The sequence below is a fragment of the Juglans regia genome, chromosome 11 (genome assembly GCF_001411555.2).
Source record: "Juglans regia cultivar Chandler chromosome 11, Walnut 2.0, whole genome shotgun sequence".
Lineage (NCBI taxonomy): Eukaryota > Viridiplantae > Streptophyta > Magnoliopsida > Fagales > Juglandaceae > Juglans > Juglans regia.
Genome location: NC_049911.1, coordinates 34,078,513 through 34,103,844, shown reverse-complemented (window position 1 = coordinate 34,103,844; position 25,332 = coordinate 34,078,513). Strand labels below are relative to the sequence as shown.

The window sequence follows — 25,332 nt, the reverse complement described above, 5'->3', positions numbered from 1 at the left end:
GGTGATAAGTCATTGATTTAACCAATTATGTGAAAGGAAACTTACGAGAGTGCGATGCACGGGATCAAAGTTTATTTTGCAGTGATGGATTCGAAAGGCCCTACTTTGGAGAGATTCTCTGACATCAAAAAAGAAAAACAAGTCTGACTAGCCCAAATCCTAAAAAAATCAATACAACTTGGGTAGATCTTGACAATCAAAACGCTACGCACGTATTACCACACGTGAAGTCAATCGAAAAAAAAAAATAAGAGAGCAATTCTAGCCAAGCGGCAGCATCTGCTAGTCACTGGAGGCAATGACTAGGGTTTCAGCGCTCAAAACAGAAAGAGGGATATACCAGTAGCAAGAGAGCTTTTGTGGATGACGACCTCTGATAGCACCGACAGCGATGGTTGTGATGTGAGTGTGTGTTTCGGGGGGTGGGACCGTGGGGTTGAACTGAAGAGTTGAGTGATGATAAAAATAAGAGAAAAGATATCTGTAATCGTGAATTGTGTAACCGTCGCATAATTACTTTAAAAAAAATGAATAAAACATGAGACTTGTATGAAAAAAATTAATTTTTTAATAATAAATTTTACTCTTTTTTAAAATAATTATGCGGCATTTATAAAATTTAGAGAGTATGTAGAATTATTCTAAAAATAAACACAAGAAAAAAATGAAGGAATTGCATATTGCGATGTGGATTTCATAAAAAATAAAAATAAACCAGTTACCGAGTTTAAAATCGGATACCCAAGTTTAAATCTCGTATCTGGACTGGATTATACCATTTATTCGGGTTTCAGACCAAGTCAGGAAAAAAATCTTGCCGAACGGTCTTTGCCGGTGGTGCATAATGCCATAACGCCATAGGCGACCGACGAAAAGTGCGGTTGCATTCACGGTCCAGAAGGAAGTGCGTAGTTTCAAGCTGCCACGTCAGAGGCGCATGATGGGACACACCGGACCGGCTCAAAGTTAATTTAAATAATTAAAGAGAAAAAAGAGATAGAGAAATTTGCATCGGAGAAGGTGCCGCCGCCGAATATTCAGCTTTGCAGATTTTATATTTTTATTTTTTGTGAGGAGTCACCGTATAAAATCATGAACAGCCCCAGCTAGGGCCTAGGTGGGCCCATTCTCTTTTTCCACGCCGCTTTGTAGGCCCACCCTGTGGGGCCCTCCTCCCTCTGCCACTTTTCCACCTCCTTTTACTTTTACTTGTGCTTGGCAAATGTGAGGCCAAAAAAAAAAAAAAAATTTAACTGTCCCAGGCGTGCCTTGGCCTACGACATGAGCACACATTCTGTGAAAGCTGTCCATGGCTCGTGCATCATGTGCTAACTATGACATTGGATTTTTTTTTTTTTTTTCATTTTTTGTATTACATTTTTTGGTGGCCAAGTTCCTATGAAATTGTTACGTAATTAATCATCTGCGAGGGTACAAAAACACAGCCTTTATAACAAGTGTTTTATATAATTCCCGTTGCTCGTTTGTTTCCTTCGATTTAGTTTTTTTAATAAGCAATTAAGGGTAAACTAAGAGTCTAAGACGAAAGAAAAATCAACTATTTTATTTTGGAATGAAGAAAATCATAACTACTGTCATATTTTTGGATTTCAAAAAAAAAAAGAAGTCATATTTGTGCATGTAAATGATACTATATCTATGAATTTGTCTCTTCAATTTGATCATTCATATGTTTTATTTTATTTTTTAATTATTTTTACTTAATAATTAAAAAAGTGATTATTAATATATTATTTTTTTATTATATTTAAAATTATTTAAAATAATAAGAAAAAAGTGCAGTTTACAGTAAGACATTTTATTTAGATAATGAGTTGATCTTAATTTATTTTATTTTATTTTATTATTATAAATTTTTAAATAAAATATAATAATTAATATCTAAATATTTTAAATTTCAAAATAAACTCAAATGACATATTAGCACCATCCTGTTTGTGCATATACATTGGCATGATGACCGAAACATATTAAGAAATTGGAATTAAAGGTTTGGGCCACAGAAGCGCGAGAATCGGGAACGGAGGGAGAGGGGTTTACGTCGGACAAGTGACATATATCATATATGTAGATGTCTATGTCACTGTACGCTTTTGAAGACTCGGGGGGAATGTCTCGTTGCTACGGATTCCGACATGCCCCTCAACTCATCTCTTTTTTTATCCTCTGTTTTCGATGTGAAGTTTTACCAATTGATTTTTGTGAGTAGGAGCGGGTCATGTTATTCTTTCCACAAAATTACAGTAAATTTGGTAAAATCTTCCAAACTCCCGTTTGTAAATTACCCTTTTCTTTTTTTACTAAGCTGACTATAACCGTTTGTTCATTTGTCAAGAAAATGCTACATCTCTTGAAAAACTGAACAATAGATCCAAATTAAAACTTTTTACTAGGGAAGGTAGAGACGGTGAGTTAATATGACATGTGTTTAGATAAAAATTAAAATATTATTTTTTAATATTATTATTATTTTTAAATTTAAAAAAATTGAATTGTTTATTATATTTTATATTATAATTAAAAAAATTGTGATGATTAGATGAGATGAGTTTATAGACTTTTGTATCCAAACCGAGCCTTAGATTTTCACCATGAATACATATCTCTTGTCATCTCTGATCTACCTCATATTGAATCTTTTCGTATCATCAAATCTTAGAAGTTGACTCAAGTGGTAAAGACTTTAATCATGCAAAAAACTCTTTATCAAATCCTATGAATTTTGAAAATAAGTCGAAACTCTATTCTTAGACAACCCCCTACCAATCAATTTGTAAAACTAGGCATCACATATCAAATAGTTTTAATTATTAACAAAACTTGATTTAAGTCAAAATCTTATTAAAAACATGATTTGAGTCTAACCTTTTATTACAATACATGTCATCTGCTTCTTATAATGAATCTAATCTTAACGAGAATTAGACTCAACCGATCAAATATTTATATTACAATTCGATTTAAATTTAATTTATGTTAGATATGAACTTGTTGACTGATAAATATACGTTTCTTACATTTTATTACAAGATATATATTTCATCGAACCCGTCTAATTAAAAAAAATAGACACAAATAAAACCTTGATACTAAGATTTAGGGTGAGTTTGGTTATAAAATTCATCTCAACTTATCTCAACTCATCATTACAACTTTTTCAAATTTCAATACAAAATATAATAAACAATTCAACTTTTTCAAATCTCAAAATAATAATAATATTAAAAAATAATATTCTAATAATATTTTATCATCTCAATTCAATTCAATTCAACTCACTTCAACATCCAAACACAATCTTAAGCTTAGTTAGGATTGAATATAATTATTCCGAAAATATTTCTTAAAGAATAAAGAGTTTTAAGAGGTGATTTATCCTTCTAGAAATTTATTTAGAACACGGTAAAGGGGGAAGGGGAAAAAAGAAAGGCTGAGGGACGACTTGGGTGGGTGGTTGGTGAGGAAGCACGTTGTAAAGTAGAAGCGCAACCTCACGCGTGCGGGGCCCACAAAATATGACCCCACACCAAAGATATCAATTCTCTTGTATATAAGTCTGCTGGCGTTTACCTCACGCTAAGCTACACTTACACTTATCAACGGACACCTGTCATTCTCTCACAGCCTTTCAACCATCCTATTGGTTGACGCTTTTTTTCTTTACAAAATTAAAAAAATATAAAAACAAATTATACTGGCGGAAGTGGCGGAATATGTTACCTCTTTTACCGGCCCAGATCCCTTTTGTCACCGCTGTTGACATATTTGTTAAAAACAAAACGTTATTAAGGCTTCGTTTGGAATCACAACTCCTCTCAACTCATTTCAATTCATCATTACAACTTTTTTAAATCCCAACACAAAATATAATAAACAATTCAACTTTTTCAAATCTCAAAATAATAATAATAATAATAAATAATATTCTAACAATATTTTATTATCTCAACTCAACTCAATTCAACTCACTTCAACATCCAAACGCAACCTAAATCGCTTTCATGTTTTATTATTATAATTTTTTTATATAAAATATAATAAATAAATATTTTTTTAAAATTTTAAAATAAAAATATTATTAAAAAATAATAATTTATTTAATTTTTAACTTTTATTTAAAACTATCTCATATCTTCACATTGCACCCAATTCAACTTCCAACTTTTACTTTTGAGTTAGCCATTGATGTTTGCCACCTTCTCTTTTAAGCTCAAATCTGGACTTTCGTAAACCACTTTATAGGTCAATCTTAAGTAAAATATTCTCCGGTGCCGACAGATTTTTTTTTTTTTTTTTTCTTTTAAAGAAAGGCAAAACATTTTCAATTCTTAATTAAACGTGTATTTGGGTCTATCTTTGGATACTGAACATCCAAGAATTAAGACTCCCACCTAAGTTGGTCTGCCATTTTCTATATTGTTAACCAATTGTTTTGCACTTTGACAGGACTATACATGGTCTTTTTTTATTTTCCTTTCAATTTTGGGAGGGTTTTGAATTTGATGGAAGTAATGGCCGAGACAAACTAGCATTTGACTTATAATCTTAGGGGAAAAAAAGGCAATCATCGACTCATTCAAATCTTGTAAGATGGTTTGAAATGTGTACCCATTTGCTACGGTCTTGAAATTATAGGTATAATTAAGCATACATATGAAAGTTGGGTGTTTCCAAACTTTAAGTACTCGAGCAGGAAGTTAAGACCACGGGCCGGGTGACTTATTTTGGCACGGAAACGACTGGATCTCTCAATATATTGAATCAAGAAATTAAAGGAGGATGAAGAAAAACATGTTGTACTTATTCAAAATTCTGCATTTTTTTTAAAAAAATACACAAGGTAAAAGAAGATGAAGATGGTTATTTATATATTCGATATATATATATTATGTAAGAGATATTTCGTACGTATGTATATATGCACGTATCAGCTCTTACATGAAGTCGATGTACGTGCTGATGAGGGGCGTTGCCGTCCAACATACTCACATAATGTACGAGCTGTGAAGTTGGAGACTGTAGTCTCCGAGTCTGGATCTATTTATTTATCTATTATATTCCCTCACGAGAGAGAGAGATTGTGTGTTGGACAGTGCGAAACAAACGAAAGGAGTTGAAAGAAAAGCAGCAGCAGCAAAAGCAACAGGCAAACGCTAAACAGCAAAAGATTGCAAATCAAACAATGATGTGAAAACAAAAAAATGGTCACTGCTTATAATTCTGTCTGTGTCTGGTATTTGGGGTTTCTCTTCTAAGCCTCCTCGATCCCAATCATTCTCCTAAACCTCAAAATATACCCATCCCAAACTTTTTCCTCAATAAAAACAAGAACTACTGAACTGGTGCAAAGTCTGTCGCCTTCAGTGCCATATATAACTTCCATGGCTCCACGAACCTCCTCCTGAGATCTCTTATTAGCTTCTTTCCTTTTCTTTTTCGCTTATTCTCATAAGCGAATAGGCGAAACCGCGCGCAGACGGTAAGCCTATTCTTATTAGCGCAATGGAATCTTAAAGAACTGTTTTTTCTTTCTTCTTCTTCCCCCGAGTAGCTTTGTGTTTTGATTTTGTTCCTCCTTAAATGTTGGTGAAAACGAAGTGTGCGGGGATGATGGGTGTGAGTTCGGCCTGCAAGGATATTAATAAGGAGGGACTGGATAACGGCAAGTATGTGCGGTACACGCCTGAGCAAGTTGAGGCGCTCGAGAGGCTCTACCACGACTGCCCTAAACCCAGCTCCATGCGCCGCCAACAGCTTATCAGGGAGTGCCCTATTCTCTCCAATATCGAGCCTAAGCAGATCAAAGTTTGGTTCCAAAACCGAAGGTATCGTATTTTTCAGAATTACAACGGTTGTTGGCTTTGATATTTGTATATTGGATAATATCACACAGCTTTTATCTTTAATTAGCAACGGACATGGGAGAAAAAGTAAGGACAGGAAAAGTGTGAATGCGCTGCTTCATCAAGTTCTTTTGCATCTCATATTTCCATGAGATGCAAAATTCACCCTGGATCCGGAAAATGGTTTCCTCGTATCACGAAGAGATTTTTTTTTCCATGTGTTATAAATCCCCAGGTTGTCGAGGAAATTGAAGGCACCTAAAGGAAAACAAGTTTTCAAATTTACGTGCGTTTTTGCGTCTTCTTTATGTTTGTTAAGGAATTATCATAAATTCGTATCACGTCTTTGGAGGTCTCAATTTATAGGGTCGCCCAAGCCGAGAAATTAATGAATTTTTTCCCAGCTATATGAAGTAATCAAGTTCATTGAGGGAATAGTTTGCTCGCCAGCATCTGGATAACGCTATATGTTTCTCTACTGTCACAGATGTAGAGAAAAGCAGCGAAAAGAGTCGTCTCGCCTACAAGCTGTGAACAGAAAGCTGACTGCGATGAATAAGCTTCTGATGGAGGAAAACGATCGGCTGCAGAAGCAGGTGTCACAGCTAGTCTACGAGAACAGTTATTTCCGTCAACACACACAAAATGTACGGAATTCTAAACCAACCATTTATTATCATTTTCTGTCTATTGGGTTCCTTAGCTGCTAAAAAATGAAGGAAAAGAGAAATATAATTATAATATTTCAAGATTTTCGTTCAGGCTTATAGGGTAATGAAATTCATCACTTAACCAGCTAGTTGATTCTTTTGGTTTCATTTGTCCTGTTATTGTAAAACTAAACCCCTGTTGGTCTAATTTTATGTTTCATAAACCACGAGTTTTGAGTATGTATCCGTGTCTTGCAGACGACCCTTGCCACCACGGATACGAGTTGCGAGTCGGTGGTGACCAGCGGTCAACATCATTTGACTCCTCAGCATCCACCAAGGGATGCTAGCCCTGCAGGGTTAGTGGGAATTCTGCTTCTTGTTGCCTGACTGTCTGTTCTTTGTGCTCTACATTTGTCGTGTTTGTATGGATTTGTGAGATTTCTTGTATGTTTTCTAGACTTATGTCCATTGCAGAGGAGACTTTAACAGAGTTTCTTTCAAAGGCCACCGGAACTGCTGTGGAGTGGGTCCAAATGCCTGGGATGAAGGTGACTGGAGCTCTCTTTGCTATGATCTTTATTCAGTGCGGTTGGACCTTATTTCAATTGTTCTTTGTCATTTTCAAGATAAATTAATAGAATATAAAAACCTCGCTGGCCCTCTAAGCAACAATATCTTTCATATCCTAATCTTTTATTCACTAAATTTTGCCTTCTACAACTTTTCCACTTTTTAAAATAATAAAGTAGTATTGTTGTCTTATTGAGCAAAGCGATCAAATGTTACTTGCTTTATTTCTTCTACACTGTTGTCTATAATTTGAAAAAGATATTGACATTCAAAGAACAAGTTCAATAAATCTACAATATCTTCCCCCCACCCCCCACCAACTTTCCTTAACTTTCAACTTCTGTAATAAAGATAGAGTAGAAATAGAATAATCATCCCCGCTTTCTTTTGAAGCATCATCCAAACATGATAATTTCTTCCCTGGCAGACCAGTAGCTCCTCGATCTATCTTTGATATATCATCTTCTTTGCTTCCTCTTTTGTCCCTTCTTGAAGACAATGAAACTTTAATTTACATTTTTTATCATGATCGATGTGCCAATTCAGACCATTGTTGAAACTTTCCGAAATTTCAGTTCTCTAATTCCTGGTACTTACGTAATTTTCTAAATTAATCTCTACAGCCTGGTCCGGATTCCATTGGAATCGTTGCAATTTCTCATGGTTGCCCTGGAGTGGCAGCACGTGCATGTGGCCTTGTTGGTCTTGAACCTACAAGAGTATGTTCCTTGCTGTTAAAACGTTATTCTGGTTGGGGATTTATGGAAAATTTAACTGACTACATTTTAAACAGGTCGCAGAAATCCTCAAAGATCGGCGTTCGTGGTTCCGAGGTTGCCGAGCCGTGGATGTCTTAAATGTGTTGTCCACTGGAAATGGTGGAACCATTGAGCTGCTTTACATGCAGGTATGGCCATCATTTCTGATATACGGGTAAATTATAGACTTGTTGAACAAACTTTTAAGATTTCACTGCCTTCATTTAGCTATATGCACCTACAACTTTGGCACCAGCTCGTGACTTTTGGTTGCTGCGCTATACATCTGTTGTGGAGGATGGTAGTCTTGTGGTATGCTACTCATGCTTATTCTCTTATGAGTACCAATATAGGTTATTTTCTTTTTTTCCCCACACCTTACTGTCCGAAACTTGCTGCCATTAATATGAATGTGTGGTGTCTTAGGTCTGTGAAAGATCACTTAACAACACTCAGAATGGTCCGAGCATGCCATCGGTGCAACAATTCGTAAGAGCAGAAATGCTGCCAAGTGGGTATCTGATCAGACCTTGCGAAGGGGGTGGATCAATAATACATATAGTAGATCATATGGATTTAGAGGTGTGTAAATTTTCTTGCTTTTTATGCTGATGCAAGCTCATTCCTTTGCATGATAGTATTGCTTAATAGTTTGACTTGATGTTTCCTTAAACTAGCCTTGGAGTGTACCTGAAGTGTTGCGCCCACTTTATGAGTCGTCGACACTACTTGCTCAGAAGACGACGACGGCGGTAAGAATTCTTGTCATATTATAATTTTGAATTTACATTCTTTTCTGTTTGAATGAATTGGACCAACAAAATGTTAAGCTTTGGCTGAGCGATGTCTTGCTATGCCAAAGAATGGTACTTACCATGCTAACATTTTGGGGAGGGTTGATAGGGGGTATCAATGACTGCAGCCATCTCGTGCTCTGTTATAACTTTGTCATTTTCACTCAGGCGTTGCGTCATTTGAGGCAGATCTCTCAAGAAGTTTCTCAGCAGCCAAATGTCACTGGTTGGGGAAGAAGACCTGCAGCTCTACGTGCGCTTAGTCAGAGATTGAGCAAGTACTACTTTTCGGTTTTTATTCAAATTCCTCGTTTGAATAATTGATCACCTTAGATATTCGAGAATCTAACGAACTCTAATGTACAGGGGGTTTAACGAAGCAGTTAATGGGTTTACAGATGAGGGATGGTCTATGCTAGAAAGTGATGGCATCGATGATGTTACCATTCTGGTGAACTCATCTCCAGCCAAGATGATGGGTGGAAGTCTTTCTTATGCCAATGGATTTCCATCTGTCAGCAATGCAGTTCTATGTGCAAAAGCATCCATGTTAGTACAAGTAAGGATTATATTGGACCCGGAAAACAATGAATTTGCTCAAAATTTACAAAATTAAAGATAGATTTTTCTTATTTGATTTTATGACTGTAAAAAAACACGTTGGGTAAAAACATAGACTACTTTATGTTGGTATGTATATTTTCTGAGTGAATACGGTTTCATGAGTGCCCAGATCCTACAAAATTTGTAAGTTTGTCAAGCAAATTAGCATGATTTTGGGTATTAGGGAAATGATGAAGGACAATTTTTTGAATCTTATTTCTTTTTGTGAATCATGTCTCTCTGGGCCTACCGTGTGAGGGTGCAAGTAGATATGAATTCAGGCTCTGAGAAATAAGGACATTATGGCCCTAGTTAAGTTAAACACTTGACACATTAGTATAGCCTATAGGTAGGGTCGTAAAGCAGTGAAGTTTGCTGAAAAATGGTTCATGCAGCCAATTAATAAACAAGGTTACAAATGTAGTTGTCAAACCCCCTAGAAATCCATGACCTTAAAAAACTAGCTAGGTATCTCATCTGCATTACAGTGGCAGATGTGGAAATTTCAACGTCAATCCAAAGGACAAGCCTAGGATGTAAAACATCAGTTTGTAATCTTCCTAGTATTTAGTCTTGACTCACACTTTCTTCCTATTCTTGTAGAATGTGCCACCAGCGGTACTTCTTAGGTTTCTACGAGAACACAGGTCAGAGTGGGCAGATAGCAGCATTGATGCTTATTCAGCTGCTGCCGTTAAGGCTGGTCCATGTAGTTTACCTGGAGTTCGAGCTGGAAGTTTTGGGGGTCAGGTCATTCTTCCGCTTGCTCACACAATTGAGAATGAAGAGGCAAGTGATTCTGCTCTGTGCTAAACTACATTCAGAAATATTATCAGCTTTCGTCTCTCACGCCATTATTGTGGATCGTCTTGATTTTGCTGTTATCTGATTGCTTGCCAATTTAATAAACTTTGAGTTTCTTAAAACAGTTTATGGAGGTCATTAAGCTTGAAAGTATGGGCCACTATCGAGAGGACATGATTATGGCTGGTGACATCTTCCTCTTGCAAGTAAGTATTAGTTTTCTTTCGTTCATTTCATTCTCAAAGAAATTTCCTTACTTTATTACTTACAAGGGTGGGATTATTGGAATGTAATCAACGCTATCTGTGTAATAGCACTAGGAGTAAGCCTCTCTGTTTAAAGGTTTCTGCTTTTCCTCTTACTTCTAGAACAACAAAACTTGATTTTCTGATGAGATTCTTAGCTCAGGTTTTTGGATTAGCAAGTTAGTAATTTTTACGTTGTAGTTAGCATACTGAATTCTCTTTAACCATATTAACTTCCAAGTGAAATTTTTTGTGATTGCATTTTTCTGCAGCTTTGCAGCGGAGTGGATGAGAGTGCTGTTGGCACATGTGCCGAACTAATATTTGCTCCCATTGATGCATCTTTTTCTGATGATGTACCTATTATACCCTCTGGTTTCCGCATTATTCCTATTGAGTCTGGAATTGTAAGTGTTTATCTTAGATGATATAACCTCATCGTTTTTCATGGCTTTATTTTTTGCATTATGCTTGAATCATGTATATCATACTAATTATTTCGTTTAAATATAATGCAGGATGCCTCCAGTCCAAACCGCACACTTGACCTTGCCTCTGCTCTTGAAGTTGGACCCACTGGAAACAGAACATCTAGTGAAAACTCTGGTAAATCTGGGAGCACCAAATCTGTGATGACAATAGCATTCCAGTTTGCATTTGAAATCCACCTTCAAGAAAATGTAGCGGCCATGGCTCGACAGTATGTTAGGAGTATAATAGCTTCAGTGCAGAGGGTGGCATTGGCGCTCTCTCCTTGTTTGGGTTCTCATGCTGGATTTCTGTCACCACCTGGCACTCCTGAAGCTCAGACACTTGCTCGATGGATCTGTCACAGCTATAGGTGTGTTGATTAAGTCTTGTATCATGCATTCATAGTCTTTTGTATGATATTCTGGACCAAGTCAAATTATACTATATAATTTTTGAACATTAGTTAACTTAGCTGTAATAACAATAAGAGAGATGAAATGTGATATATGTTACGTGTTTATTTTTCTTAGAAACAAAAGGTTAGATATTTATTATATATTCCTGTGTATCTCAACGTTGATCTTTACAGGTTGTATCTAGGGGTTGAACTGCTTAAAAGTGAAGGAAGTGAATCCATTCTCAAAACTCTTTGGCATCACTCTGATGCGGTCATGTGTTGCTCTTTGAAGGTATTTCTTTTATTTAAATCCCAAAAAAAAAAAAAATAAATCTGCCTATACTCAAGGTTTGCATTATACTCTTCAGAACACTTACTGTGTACACTGGAAAGTTGATCTGTTTTATATTTTATACAGGCACTGCCAGTATTTACATTTGCGAATCAGGCTGGTCTTGACATGCTTGAGACAACCTTGGTTGCACTTCAAGATATTACACTGGAAAATATTTTTGATGACAATGGAAAGAAAACCCTGTGCTCTGAGTTCCCACAGATAATACAGCAGGTAAAGTGTTTTAAAATATCTGAAAACGTCTAAATTTGTTTCACTAACAAAGAAAAAAAAATCCACTGGAATTGAAATATAAAAAATAATGATTATAAAAAAATGAAATTCCATTGGGTGTTGGGGAGACAGGAATGCCAAAAACAGAGTGAAGTATTATATACTTGTCCTTTTGTTTCATGATCTTAAACCAACCACCAGGGGGAGAAAGCAAATTTCTCTGGTTTTATGGCAGGGAGTGATGAGCATAAAAACCTGACTGAAAATTTATACTACATGACCACATGCGTATATGTAGGGGTGAAACAATTTTGGTCCGGACAGGAAAAACTGACCAAACCAGACCGAATTTTGGTGTGGGCAGTTTCGGTCCACAATGTGTGGGACCGGACGGGTTCGGTCAGGTCCCGGGGCCTATAAGTTTTGGACCTGACCGGACCGAAACTGACCGATTGAAATATTTATTTTTTAATAACATAATATATTATTTTTATATAGTAATTATATAAGTTAATTATGTAATTTTCATCTAATCTATTATCATTGACCATATAAAATATTAAATAATATATTCTATCAATTAATAATATTGTATCATAAATCATATGATAATATATGTAGATAAATATTACATTCATACATATTTTACTATTTACACTTGATTAAAGTAATTAGGTAATTCTTTTTTAAATACCTAAGTTGTAAATAAGCATGAATAATCTATGTACAATGAAATTATTTGATATTTATTAACCATATATAAAATGTAAGACATTATTAATAATTATGCATATTATAAAGTAAAGCCTAAGTTAGTAAAAGTAGTAACTATCAACATCATAAATATAATTATAGTTAAATATTTTTTTTTAATGAGATAGTTATATAATCCATATTAATAATTCACTTAATTTTAATTTTAGTAATTAAAATTAATTTTTTTAAGTAATTTATTTGCAAAAAAAGAAAAGATATGAAAAGATGAAATAAAATAAATAAAATATTTGGGCTGGACCGGACTGACAACTAACAGTCTGGTCCGGACCAACAGTCCGGTCCGGTCCATTAGGGGTGAACAGTCTGGCAAAATGATGGATTGAAAATTTCGGTCCATCATCCCCTGACCGGACCGGACTGATTTACACCCCTACATATATGGGACTGGACCTTTATCAATTCAGATACTAGAGAGAATAGGAGACTGATCAATACAAGAGGGTTCCAAGGGAATCATTTTAGATATGCCTGAAAACCCTGAAGGAAACCACAGGATTGACTTTCTTGCATCACTGCAGAACTCAAGATGGGCCTAAGGAAAAAAGTATTCACCTCGATGTTAAGTCAGAGTATAAAAACAGTTTCCTTGAAATCTGAATGGAGTTGCCCTTCTTAAAGCAGAGAGACAAACGTTATCGCTTTCATCTGAAATATTGTACCAAGCAGCTACACTTTTTGTTGAGAATAGAAAAATAACCCCTTTCCTTTTTTTTTTTTTTTTTTTTTGTGGTCCATGGGAGCAGGGTTTTATCTGTCTTCAAGGTGGCATTTGCTTATCTAGCATGGGGAGGCCAATCTCCTATGAAAGAGCAGTGGCGTGGAAGGTATTGAATGAAGAAGAGAATGCTCACTGTATCTGCTTCATGTTCATCAACTGGTCTTTCGTCTAAAACTTTGGAAACATAGGATGCAAAAAATTTATTAACATATATTTTCAATCCTACCCGAAACACTGGAATGCCTTTGTATTGTTATGAACATGCTGCACCGAAATGCATCTGTATGTGGTCCCATTTTTGGTAACTGGTTATCATATATTTTGCCATATTTGTGAATCCGAATGTTATGAGGCAAGGAAAAGCATGACTTGGTTGGCGTTCCACTTCCTCCTCCTTCCTTCCAGTTATTCAATCATTTGGAACTTGCAATTACCTACTGAATATGAGGCTGATCATTAACCTTACTTGACAAGCTGTTTTTCATGCTTGAGTACTCGTGTTACTCGATCGTGATATCCCAAGTGTAACTAACATCTGTTTAACATGCATTTAATTACGCTTTACAACAGGCCGTGTTCATGACCTCGTATCATTATGAGCATAATAGCCATGTTTGTTTACACTTGGATAGGCGTTCACGACCCCTGATAGCTGTAAATACTGTTAAATATACGTGTTAATTATTTTCTAAAGACGCGAACCGTCTCCATGCACAGGGTGCACTCATGCATGAAATTTAATCAATTTTCTGTAACCAAACGAAGCCTTAGCTTCTAAATTTGATTAATGAGGCCTATATAGGTCATACATGATATCTTCAAGTTTCACTTTCATCCCCATGCATTTGGTGTCGAGACAACCAATTAATGGCATGCATGCCAGACAACTAAAGCAAAAGGCCAAACAAAGTTGTCTCTAAGTGGATCGATGTGCTTTTGGTCTCAAAGTGGACGTGCTCTGGTCTCGACTCTCGAGATCGAGACGTGCCAACTGGTCCGAGAGATTCAGATAGCACAAATTAGTGAGAATTTCAGTAGTTTTTGGATTAGAGGGAGATTGCAAGATAATATATAGATGCAGTACTACATATCAATATATAGGAGATGACCCATTTCAATAAAAGTGGTACGGCTCAATTTCCATATATTTTGTTGGGTTTGGCGTTACTATTATTATTTATTGGCATGCATCGTGTTGCAAAAATAAAATTTCGATTACTGATCTCTAAGGTGCACGGACCCCCGACAAAGAGACTTAAACCGTACGTGATCTTATAATAATTAGAAAGGAATTTAATATTCTAATTACCATGGTAATATTCCATTAGATGTTGATCACCGACATCTTTTTTTAGAACATGATTAAGGGTAATTAAGGTCATTAATTAATTACGAAAATACTTGATGTGATTGATTAATAGGTTTCATCAATTAAATCTCTAGGTATCTCATGATGAAGACTACTCATATGAAAACACTAGCGACGATCATAGTCATATTTAATTAGGAGATTTCAACGGCCATCACATAATTAGGTCGTCTGTCCTTTCAATTCCCATTCTTTCTAAGGAAGAAGAATGTGAAACCACCAACATTCCCATTATATAATTACGCTGATCTCTAGCTCTCAATGCAGATCGATGATCCTATAATACTAGTACTTACCCGTCGGTCCAATTCTTTTATTCTTTAATTAATCAAGAACAGCATACATATATATATATATACATGATTTAAATATATATAAAAAATTAAAATTTATTGAGGAAATAAGCTGCAGTACTTTAACCTTATCTTTTACATGCAGTACCCACCTGCATGCACTTTGATTGATGTCCAATATATTGTTATGAGCAGTGGCGGACCTACCTTATCTCTAGGAGGGCCATGGCCCCCAAAGTTTTTAAAAAATTCAAAATATACCTTATATTTTATTTATAATTTTATAAATATAGCAAATGGCCTCCCAAAAAAATTTACAATCTCCATATGTTCTTTAAAATTTTTGAAAATTTCAATATATCTAAAATTGTTTTTCTTTAACTTTTTTCCTATACTTCCAAAATTTTGTATAACTTTTATATATTATTTATTTTTAAGGATGTGGCCTCACTAAAATTAAATTAAAATTAAGTTTAAGAAAAATAATAAACTTTTTAATATGAATCTCCAAGTTTTTTTTGTTATACAATATTAGACTTCTTAATATGAAATCTAAAGTAAAAATGTAAGAAAAATCATTTAAGATTGATGATTACATGAAAAATAGTTGAGAAGTTTTATCCTCTAGACTTCATTGAGTAAAAAATTAAGTTCTCAAGTATAATATTATATATTTAATGTGATACGAAAATATTTAAATTTTACATGAAACTTGATAAATTAGCTAACATATTAGAATGAAACATGACCTTTTAAAAGATCAGTTTATAGTTGAAAAAAATAAATTCTAAATATTTTATTATAAAAATAATAACGGATTAATATTATTTCATGAAATATTATTGTAAGAAATTTGAAACATATATTAAGTAAAAGTTTTGTTTTTTAGAAATTTATTTTTATGTATATGTAACAAATTATTGAGATCTAATTTTATATATAGTTATATTTTTATGATTTTTTAGTTTTTATTTTATTTTATATAAATGTGTAACACAATAAAAAAAGTTGACTCCCTTTATAAAAGTTTATGGTTCAGCCATTGGTTATGAGTAATGCTACGTATAATTATGAAATGAGTAAACGTTGTATAGTCGTTTTAAAAAAGAGTAAAATTTATTATTAAAAAATTAATTTTTTTTTATATAAATTTCATATTTATTTATTTTTTAAATAATTACATGATACTTACATATAATTATAAATAATTTTTATTTGATCCCTGCTTTATAGCTTCAATATTAATCAGGATAAATAAATAATTAGCCTGTGTCTTTTCCCAAGGTGGAGGCAACTAGCTTAGCACGCTATGATGAAAATGGAGGACAGGTAGGGTCATCATTCTCTGTAATTTGTACATTAGCGCGCGGCAATCATAGCAAGCTGGGAGATCGATGGCCTTTGCTAGCTTTTTCCCAAAAGCAGGCCTATAATTCCACGGTACTACTTGTCAATTTAATATCAGCTTGGTGATCAAAATGTTCCACAGATTTCCCTTAGAATATTTGACTTCAAAAAATACTAGTCTTCCCTTTCTCAACCATGAGTTATATATCATCATGCCCTAATAAATGAATGATCATCTATTCCTTCCTACCTACCTGCCCATTATACGATGAATCAGCAACATAGCCAAAATGTCACGATTAACATTTTCTCACTGCCACTATATATATATATATATATATAATATACTTTCTATTTTGTCTTTGAACTTAATGATGATCAATGTCCCTCACACAGTCGATCGGCCAATTACATATCATGCTTTACATGAACAGATAAATAAGTTGAGAGCGATCTTTCATTTCGACCACTCGGCCTTCCACCATCCCAATTAATGGACCCTTTTATCACTAGACTCGATCTACTACCCTCCATGCACATTAATTCCCATTTTTTGAAAAGTGACAGGTTCAATCCAGCTTACTCTTTATATGAAACAAGGGCTTCTGTTTCCTACTCCACACTACCGATCATCATCCGGCATCTTTCGACTACTTCAATCCCATCACTTCGTAATATCCGAATCTAGTGTCATTTCCATTGTTATGGAACATATCAACATGATCAATTGCATTCCATCCTGTCTGGCCAAATGTCAAGTCTGATTAATTATTTATTTTTTGTATATGTCAATTTTAACCTAAACTTTATGATCTTAACCCAATGCAGATCCTGGATAATGCAGGTAATAAATCCGCTTATTGTATGATTCTTTTTATCCAAAGTACCCCTACCCCCCGAAAAAAAAAATCCTATCGATTTCTGAACATCATATGCTTTTAGACAACATACCATTCTTTCAGTGAGAGTACATACATAATATGTCATTACAAAAGAAATTGAGCATTTATGATTAATTATTTACGATAACAATAGATTAATTTTAGTAGAAAATAACTGATAATAAATAAACAATTTTTTATAGTGTACCAAATATATATTGATCGATGCAACACCAAAACTATAGCCCCCAAAGCACTTATAAGGATCTACATACACTCAATCTCAAAGCCAAAATATATATATACCAGAGTTATAACTTAGTACTTTGTAATTCTGTCAAAACTGATCATCGATGTCTATGTTTAGGTTAATGAGTAATGCTACCATACTACCTAGTTTATATCACTAGCTCATTTTATCCACTTGACGTCATGACTTGTTAAAAAATATATATTCAGAACAAAATAGCGTTAGAAAATACAAAACTCATAATTTAGAGGAATACTAAAACTCTATTTCTCGAAAATACAAAAAAAATAAAGACTATAAATCATAGATTCCCTTTATCCTTTATATTTGTATTTTTAATCTTTTTTAAATTTTTTAATAAGTCACTTAACACCATAATGTAGTGCTACATCGACCAACAAAGTAAGTACGTGATATAAATTAGGAACCATAATAGTATTTCTCTTAAGTTAACAAGGCCGGGATGTAATTAATTAACCGTTGGATCAGTGGTACATTTAATTTTCACTATACATGGATGGATACAGCCCCTCTTGATCAAAACAAATGCCATTAATTAATTTCTTATTTTCATTTTTCTCTTATTTTTTCCCGATCGATTTTCCGTTCTTGATTTCTCTGACATAGCATTAGTTAGAAATATTTTTATTCCGGTTCAATCGTATCAGTAGAATGTGTAAAGAATATCTAAAAATAACAGTATGTAGTAATTTTTTTTTTTTTTTCTGAAGAAAAATCTTCGGTTCTGTACGTGTGAATGACCAGTCATAAGTAGTCCAGGCTAGAGTACAATATTTATTAACCAGAATGTTCTTGGTCAATCTTCAATATGCATGCATTCTGATATGTTATAATTAAATGCTAATTTGAAATATTCACGCAGCGATTAGCGCGCTTTTTTTCTGATCCAGTACTCCAAACTCGGTATATCAATGCAAGTACGTACGTAGATAATTATAGGAATATTTAGTGGGATGCATGCATGCACTGCACTTCATGTATCCAGTAGTTATAATGATTACGTTAAAACTCAAAATAAAACCAACCTCTCATAATTAATGAAAGAAACAGATCATCACAAGAAAAACTTCTGTAATATGGTCTACAAAGTAAAAAGCAAATAGGTGACCAAAAATTAAAAAGGCAAACATGAATTGAAGATCGAACGTCAAGTACTTCTTTTACCCAGTGAATAAAAAAAAAAAAAAAATACTCGATGATAAGGGAGAGGGGGGAAAAGGGGGGGTGAGAATCGTGATCAGATCGTAGCTTTCTTGTGTAAAAAGAATGGAGTAGTCGAAGAACCTTTTGCATGGTCTCCAAGGACTATGATTAAAATCTTGAAGCTTTTGAGACGAAAGTATTTCAAATATCATGTCCGTGACAGCGAAACCAGGCTAGCTAGTTTGTTCCTTACAATGTCAGCTAATTTATACTATATGCTTAGACTGATGTTTAGTGATGGAATCTTCTAACCATGTAAGCCCTCCACAAGTTCAGACTGATCAGCACAAGAGAAAAGGGATCTTGCCAGTCACTACCATCATTGCAAAGATGTATAAAAAAAGGGGGGGAAATCCTAATCACCATGATTACAATATAGAAAGAAAGGTTAGTCACAAGAAAGGTTGTGGCCAAACTTGGAAGGAAAGAGACTCATCCAAACACTTTCTCCTTTTAACCAAAGTGGAGCACATTTAATGCTTAATCAAATTCTATATTGAACAAAAGAATCAACTCGTGATCCAGCCTAACACTCTTTAAAACAACATAATCAATATTAATTTTATTTTTAAGCTCGGCTCCATCACTGCATGTTCGCATGCTTGATTGCCTATGACTTCACCCCACACTTTTTAGAACTGATTAGGAGATTATATATCGATATATCCTGCCATTTTATAACAAATCAAGTTTTTTTTTTAGCTTATTTTCTCTCGATATCTTTCTAAGTCAGTGAATTAGCAGGTTTTAAGTTTTCCAAGGACGACGTACTTCAACATGCATTTAAATTATATGGTGCGCATGGATGCGATGCATGTGATGAAATATTTAAAACTCAATCCCTTTGACGACAGAAAGCATAAAAAGCATTCATCACTGGGTAAGCAAGCTCTTTCATGCAGCTTTGTCCCTGCATATATATACAGCTTCTTGGCCAAAAGAAAGGAAAGAATCCATTTTAACGACTGCCCGACAATGCGACAAACAGTACTAGCATCAGCCCCTTGAATAGTACAGTACTGGTCCCCTGCAAAATTCAGTGTACGTTGCTGCTTGCTTGACCCAACTCACTGATCAGGACCATTCAGCTGCCATTGCCCGTTTCTTACGTGTATGATTATTTATTAGAATAGAAATAGGGAAAAGTGATAGTGCGGGTGTAAGTACACGCGTGCTAGGTTCGGAATCTTCGGATAGTCAAATAAATAAATAAAAACAGGCTATGAGTATTAATTAATGACGTTATTTTTGTCAAACAGTTTTCTTTTTGCTGAAAAAGAGCAGTATATGTTGTACCCAAGGAAATATTGCAGACCCTGTTTAATTTCCAGCGTAAAGGCATTGTTCCCGATATGAGCTGTTCATATAATTGATTTCTGGCATACTAATGTTGTCTCTAGCTTTATTTGGTGAGTATAAAAGGTAGAAGTAGGGCTGTTCATGAGCGATTTTAATCTGGGATTCGTCAACATATATATATATATATATATATTATTGATCTTAAACTAATTATATAAATGACTTCCCCACAGCCTTCGATTCCATCAAAGTTCATATGCAATCTACCTCGATTCAGAAACTTGACAGACGCGTCATAATTATATCGTTAATCCCCTTCTTATTTTGATAATTATCGAAAATTTACTTGAATTACTTGGCAGACGCATTATATTTATATTTTTTCTACCTCCTACTAAGTGACAATGATAGATGATATATAAGATTTTATATTGAAAAATAGAAGTTCTTATCCTTTATAATAATTTTAATGAAACTCCAATTATATTATTAACTAATCATTTTATAATATATATAACCTATCATGTGACTCGAGCTAGCTTTATATTAATGGGGCGTTACAATTAAAACTGGAGGTAGTTTATAATGTTAGCCAAGAAAATGGAGATACTGTTTTAATTTATCATAAGTACTACTCAATAAAATATTTGTACTTGTATTTTGATCTTTGATCTTTGATGTTTTGTTGACAAATGCAATGCAAAAGTACTCCATATTTTACAATTTTTATTACCCTTCCGACCGTTCAAATTAATCCTTTTAGCGGGACGTTTATAATAAGTTGCCAGAACATGCATTAATATTAGAGAGTTGCATTTTTTTCCTATTTACTTTATAGTGACTTCATATTGTTTTTTTTTCTTATTTACCTAACGATGATATAGAACGGCCACCGACTATATTGACTTAAGGATATCTAGTACTGATTAAGTTCTTTGACTTAATTATATTATAATTTTGTTTTTGTTTTTTCGATGGACAAAAGATCACAAATGATCATGATCATGTTGAGTTTTGAAGAACTGCATGCATGCACATGCATGCCATGAATTGATGATCATGTTGTTCATAGTGAGAAAGAAAGAGAGATATGTCAGAGAAAAAGCTGTAGTTCATATAATGACATTGAGTTTATCTACATGTTTCGAGTTCGACTCACTAGTATGTAAAACATACTATATATTAATTAACAAAAGCAGATTTGAGTAACCATCATTTAACAGTACCTTAATTAATTATATAAAAATTAAAAAAATAGAAAAAGAAAGAGGTAAATAAAAATCTTAGGGGGCAAATTCTTCTAATAATTAGTTGAGGAAAACTTTAGGACTGAAACGCAAGAACTTGAACTGATCAGCACAGACTGGAGGGTTTTCAAGACGTCGCTTGCGCATGGTCTAGCCATGGGGTCAGTGGCGGTGCAGTGGAGGGCTAGGTTCATGGTTTCAACGATCTCGTTCTGATTATGATCCGTTGTAGCATCTCCCCTAATCATCCTATCAATCCACACATCAAGATGGCAGTCTGAGTAGCAATAACGAGCCCACTCCACGATGTTCTCGTGCATGCCAAATTCCGTGTCGGCAGGGCTTTTTCCCGTCAGCAATTCGATCAAGAAGAGACCAAATCCATAGATATCACTCTGCTCTGAGATGTCTTTGCTTTGTCTGGCTTCTGCAATCAATTCCAAAACTCCATCTGGTTAATGGATTTTCGATCTACAATTTTTATGTACGTGGTACGTACGTACGTGCATGGGTTAATAATATAACGACGTACGTACGCCAATTTTTGCCAATCGAAGCATGCGGCCACATGATCTACTAGACTTTGAATTTAAATGCAAGCTGACATATATATATATATATATATATATATATATAATGACGCTATTGCTCCAAAGTATGCATGCATATATATATGTTTTCCTTCACGTGAAAAAAAGTATGCCTAAAGATTAACAATTTATAATGTCATAATTAAATGCTCGATCTAAGAATTTTAAGGAATTTTTTTTCGATATTAATTACGTGAAAAAGATATTTAAAAAAAAAAAAAAAAGTGAATCCAAACAGGGATGATGCATGTACTAATTATATAAAGTCATCATAAGCGGTAAATTTATCCCAATATATCCAATTGTTATTACAAAGGGTAAATTCGTCATGTACGTACCTGGGGCAACGCAGTCTGAAGGTATGATCAAGCACTTGTCCGTACAAGCCAACCGGCCAGGAAGGTCCAAGATGAGGCGAGCCTCATCTTTTCCGTCAACCAGAACTTTCTCTAGCGATATGATACCAACAAGAACACTCGGCGAACAGTAGCCATGCAAAAAGTGCAGTGCTTTCGCAATGCCAATGGCAATTTTACGTCGCCTCTCCCAACTCAAGTTTCCAAGAATTTCACTCAAAATTTTCCCTTCCGCATTCCCGTAAACTAAAAATACTCCCTTTTCGGTCGACCGGCATACTCCGATCAACCTAATGATGTTTGGATGCCGAAGCCTACCAAATTCGGCGATGACAGACCAGAAACTCGGCGGGATTGAATTTGCATCATTCATTTCCTTCACGACGAACTGCATGTTACTGATCATGAAAGACTTCCCCCTGTAGGATCTCTCTTTTCCCTCTCTCATGATTACATTTTCTTGTTTCGCCGATGATAATATATCGTCGATTGTTATGGATTTTGAAGCCCTGGAATCAAAGAATTGCATTTCCCACAATATTCCATCTTCGTTTTCCACTCTTTTCAGCTCCAATTCCTTTCGTCGCTGAATGAAAAGGATGACAAGAGCAGCAAGAGTAAACATTGCTAACACAACCAAAAAGCAAGTGAGAACATACCACCACATGCGACTTTTTAGGTTTTTGCATGGAGGCAAACCGCTCGAAGCATCGCCGCCGCAAAGATCGTTGCCTGCAACTGCGCTGGCATTTATGGAAAGAAATGCTCCAGTGGACGGTAATCTTCCATGGAAATGATTATGGGAGATATTCACTTCTCCGAGGGATTCCATTCTTCCTAAATTTGGTGGAATTTCTCCGGACAACTGGTTTGCAGATAAATCAAGCTGACCGAGAGCTGGCAGTTCAGCGAGATTGATTGGTATATTTCCACTGAGGTGGTTGTGGCTGAGGTCTAAACTCACAAGCTTCTTGCACGATGACAATTCTTCTGGAATATTACCAGAGAGCTTGTTTTCGCTTAGCTGTAACAGCATTAGATCTGATAATCTCCCAAAGCTCTTGGGGATATTCCCTGAAAACTGATTTTCCGATAAGTCCAAGTTCTGAAGCTTGCCACTGCCAAATGAACCCGGCAACTCCCCGAAAATTTTGTTTTTCGCCAAACTCAGCATTTCCAGTGATGGCATATCCCACTTTTGCCCATCGATTCTGCCAGAAAGATTGTTGCCTGAGACATCCAAGAAGTATACTAGCGGCAGTTTTGTGAACTCGGGCGATAAATCCCCGGAGAGACGATTGTTTTGGATACGTACTCGTCGTAAGCTTATGCAAGAACTCAAACTCTGGGGAATTTCGCCTTGTAGAGAATTAGAGAAGAGGATGAGCTTAAAAAGTCGACCCGAGTTGCACAAGCTTTTTGGTATTTTTCCGACGAGAAAATTGCTGGAAAGGTCGACTATAGTGAGATTGTTTCGCCTTCCAAGGTCTTCGGGGATCTTGCCAGATAACTTATTCGACCATAATTGGAGGACTTGAAGCCGAGGCAGAGAAGCTAAAGCAGCAGGAATCTTTCCGTTCAAGTTGTTGGAGAAAAGATGAAGAATCTCCAAGTTTTGCAACTCACTTATGAGTTCCGGGATCTCACCCGAAAGAGAGTTATCGCTAAGATCAAGCGAGACAAGCTTTTTGAGATTGAAAAGTGATCTTGGAATAGGACCCGTGAGCTTGTTCTTGTAGAGGAAGAGATACTGAAGATTGATGAGGTTCCCGAGAGATGATGGAATTTGTCCACTTAGATCGTTGTAGACAAGATCAAGATGATTTAGAGAAGTCAGGTCTCCGATCTCTTTTGGAATTTCACCCGAAAGATTGTTGTAGCCTAGGTAAATCCATTTCAAGTTCTTCATTCGGCCTATTTCTCCAGGGATTTGACCAACCAGCTGGTTAGAAGCCAAAGTAAAGACTTTCAAAACTGTGAGGTTTGATATGGAATTTGGGATTTTACCCACCAAAATATTTCCACCCAGATCAAGAAATTTTAGGCTCCAAAGCAATCCGATGTTGTCTGGAATTTTACCCGAGAGCATGTTGTTGGAGAGATCTAATGTTTCGAGGCGGGAAATGGAAATGATGGGCAATGGACCTGATAGATTGTTGTTACTAAGATTGAGATGAAGAAGAGAAGGGCAAGAAAATAAATTACGAGGAATTTCGCCCGAAAGCTGATTGTCGGAGAGGTCAATAATTTCGACATACTGCAACTGGAAAATTGAGACAGAAATTTTCCCAGAGATGTTCTTCCCGGAGAGCTCAATTTTTTTAACGTGGGGAGGGTTGCCACAGGTTATGCCGTGCCAATTGCAAAAGCTGGTAGAGGAGCTCCAGTTGGAAAGAAAGCCTAAGGGGTCTTTGATCGAAGCTCTGAACGGCAAGAGAGACTCTAATTCCTCACCATACAACGCGGGGAGATTTATGAGGAATAAGAACAAGAACATGAACATGGACAATGTCCATGAACATGTTTCAGCTCCTTTCTTGGCCATGTCTAGTTTGGTTTATGTAACATCTACGTAACGGATGAAATCAGAGGAGGAGATGAAGTTCTTACTAAAATGATAAAAGCATTTTCTCCCCACCAAAGATTAAGATGTTGGTCATCATTTCTCGGATCCCAAGCTGTCAAAAGGAAAGAAAACAATAAGCCAAATATTAACACGATTTTCTACATGGAATTCCTAGCTTTAATTGAAGTGTATAGTGTGTAGTATGTAAAGCATTTCTCTTTAATTACGGAACTTACCACATTTGCATGAGATTATTATGAAACCAAGCACTGATCGATTTAGAACCTGTACTAAGCAAAAAAGAACAGGAAATGCATCTCCATAATTAATTACATGACACTTCGAGAAATTAAAGAGAACCAGGAGAATATGCATGCATGCAGTATGATCTAAACTCTTTTTAGACAATATAATTACAATATAACTATGTAACGTACCTGAATCGCATATTAATGGGAATATAGCAGAAACTGAAGATTTGTAGTTAAGAAACGTGGATTAAAAGAGAAGAAAGGAGTACAGGTTTTGAACTATTGAAGAGGCTAGGGTGAGAGACATTAATGAGATATACAACTACTTAAATAGGAGGGGGGTTAAAGGTGTAGAAATTGAAGGCCCCGGTTCGAGGGAATAATTGCGAAACTGCACCTTGACTTCCTTTAGAATGATGTTTGAACACGAGCGGTTG

The 25,332-nt window shown here is 35.3% G+C and overlaps 2 protein-coding genes across 4 annotated transcripts; one reads left to right on the top strand and one right to left on the bottom strand.

Moving 5' to 3' along the window:
* Positions 1-5,127: 5,127 nt before the first annotated feature.
* On the top strand, positions 5,128-13,686 carry LOC109009482 (homeobox-leucine zipper protein ATHB-8-like). Of its 2 annotated transcripts, XM_018989955.2 has the most exons (19): positions 5,128-5,500; positions 5,620-5,846; positions 6,352-6,511; positions 6,773-6,873; positions 6,975-7,065; positions 7,711-7,806; positions 7,881-7,994; positions 8,074-8,157; positions 8,272-8,427; positions 8,523-8,597; positions 8,808-8,917; positions 9,006-9,198; positions 9,846-10,031; positions 10,172-10,252; positions 10,564-10,698; positions 10,810-11,132; positions 11,352-11,451; positions 11,578-11,727; positions 13,248-13,686. In XM_018989955.2, exons 2-19 carry the CDS (start codon positions 5,629-5,631, stop codon positions 13,392-13,394), a joined length of 2,520 nt encoding a protein of 839 aa, XP_018845500.1. In that variant the 5' UTR covers positions 5,128-5,500; positions 5,620-5,628; the 3' UTR covers positions 13,395-13,686. The 2 variants fall into 2 exon arrangements, with proteins under 2 accessions (XP_018845500.1, XP_018845499.1); XM_018989954.2 differs by having other exon boundaries at positions 5,128-5,846.
* A 7,295-nt stretch (positions 13,687-20,981) lies between these two features.
* LOC109009481 (probably inactive leucine-rich repeat receptor-like protein kinase At2g25790) lies at positions 20,982-25,193 on the bottom strand. 2 transcript variants are annotated; one of them, XM_018989952.2, is made up of 4 exons: positions 25,082-25,193; positions 24,881-24,929; positions 22,061-24,756; positions 20,982-21,559 (listed from the first exon to the last, which is right to left on the bottom strand). In XM_018989952.2, exons 3-4 carry the CDS (start codon positions 24,621-24,623, stop codon positions 21,186-21,188), a joined length of 2,937 nt encoding a protein of 978 aa, XP_018845497.1. In that variant the 5' UTR covers positions 24,624-24,756; positions 24,881-24,929; positions 25,082-25,193; the 3' UTR covers positions 20,982-21,185. The 2 variants fall into 2 exon arrangements, with proteins under 2 accessions (XP_018845497.1, XP_018845498.1); XM_018989953.2 differs by having other exon boundaries at positions 24,881-24,934; positions 25,082-25,177.
* Between the last annotated feature and the right edge of the window lie 139 nt (positions 25,194-25,332).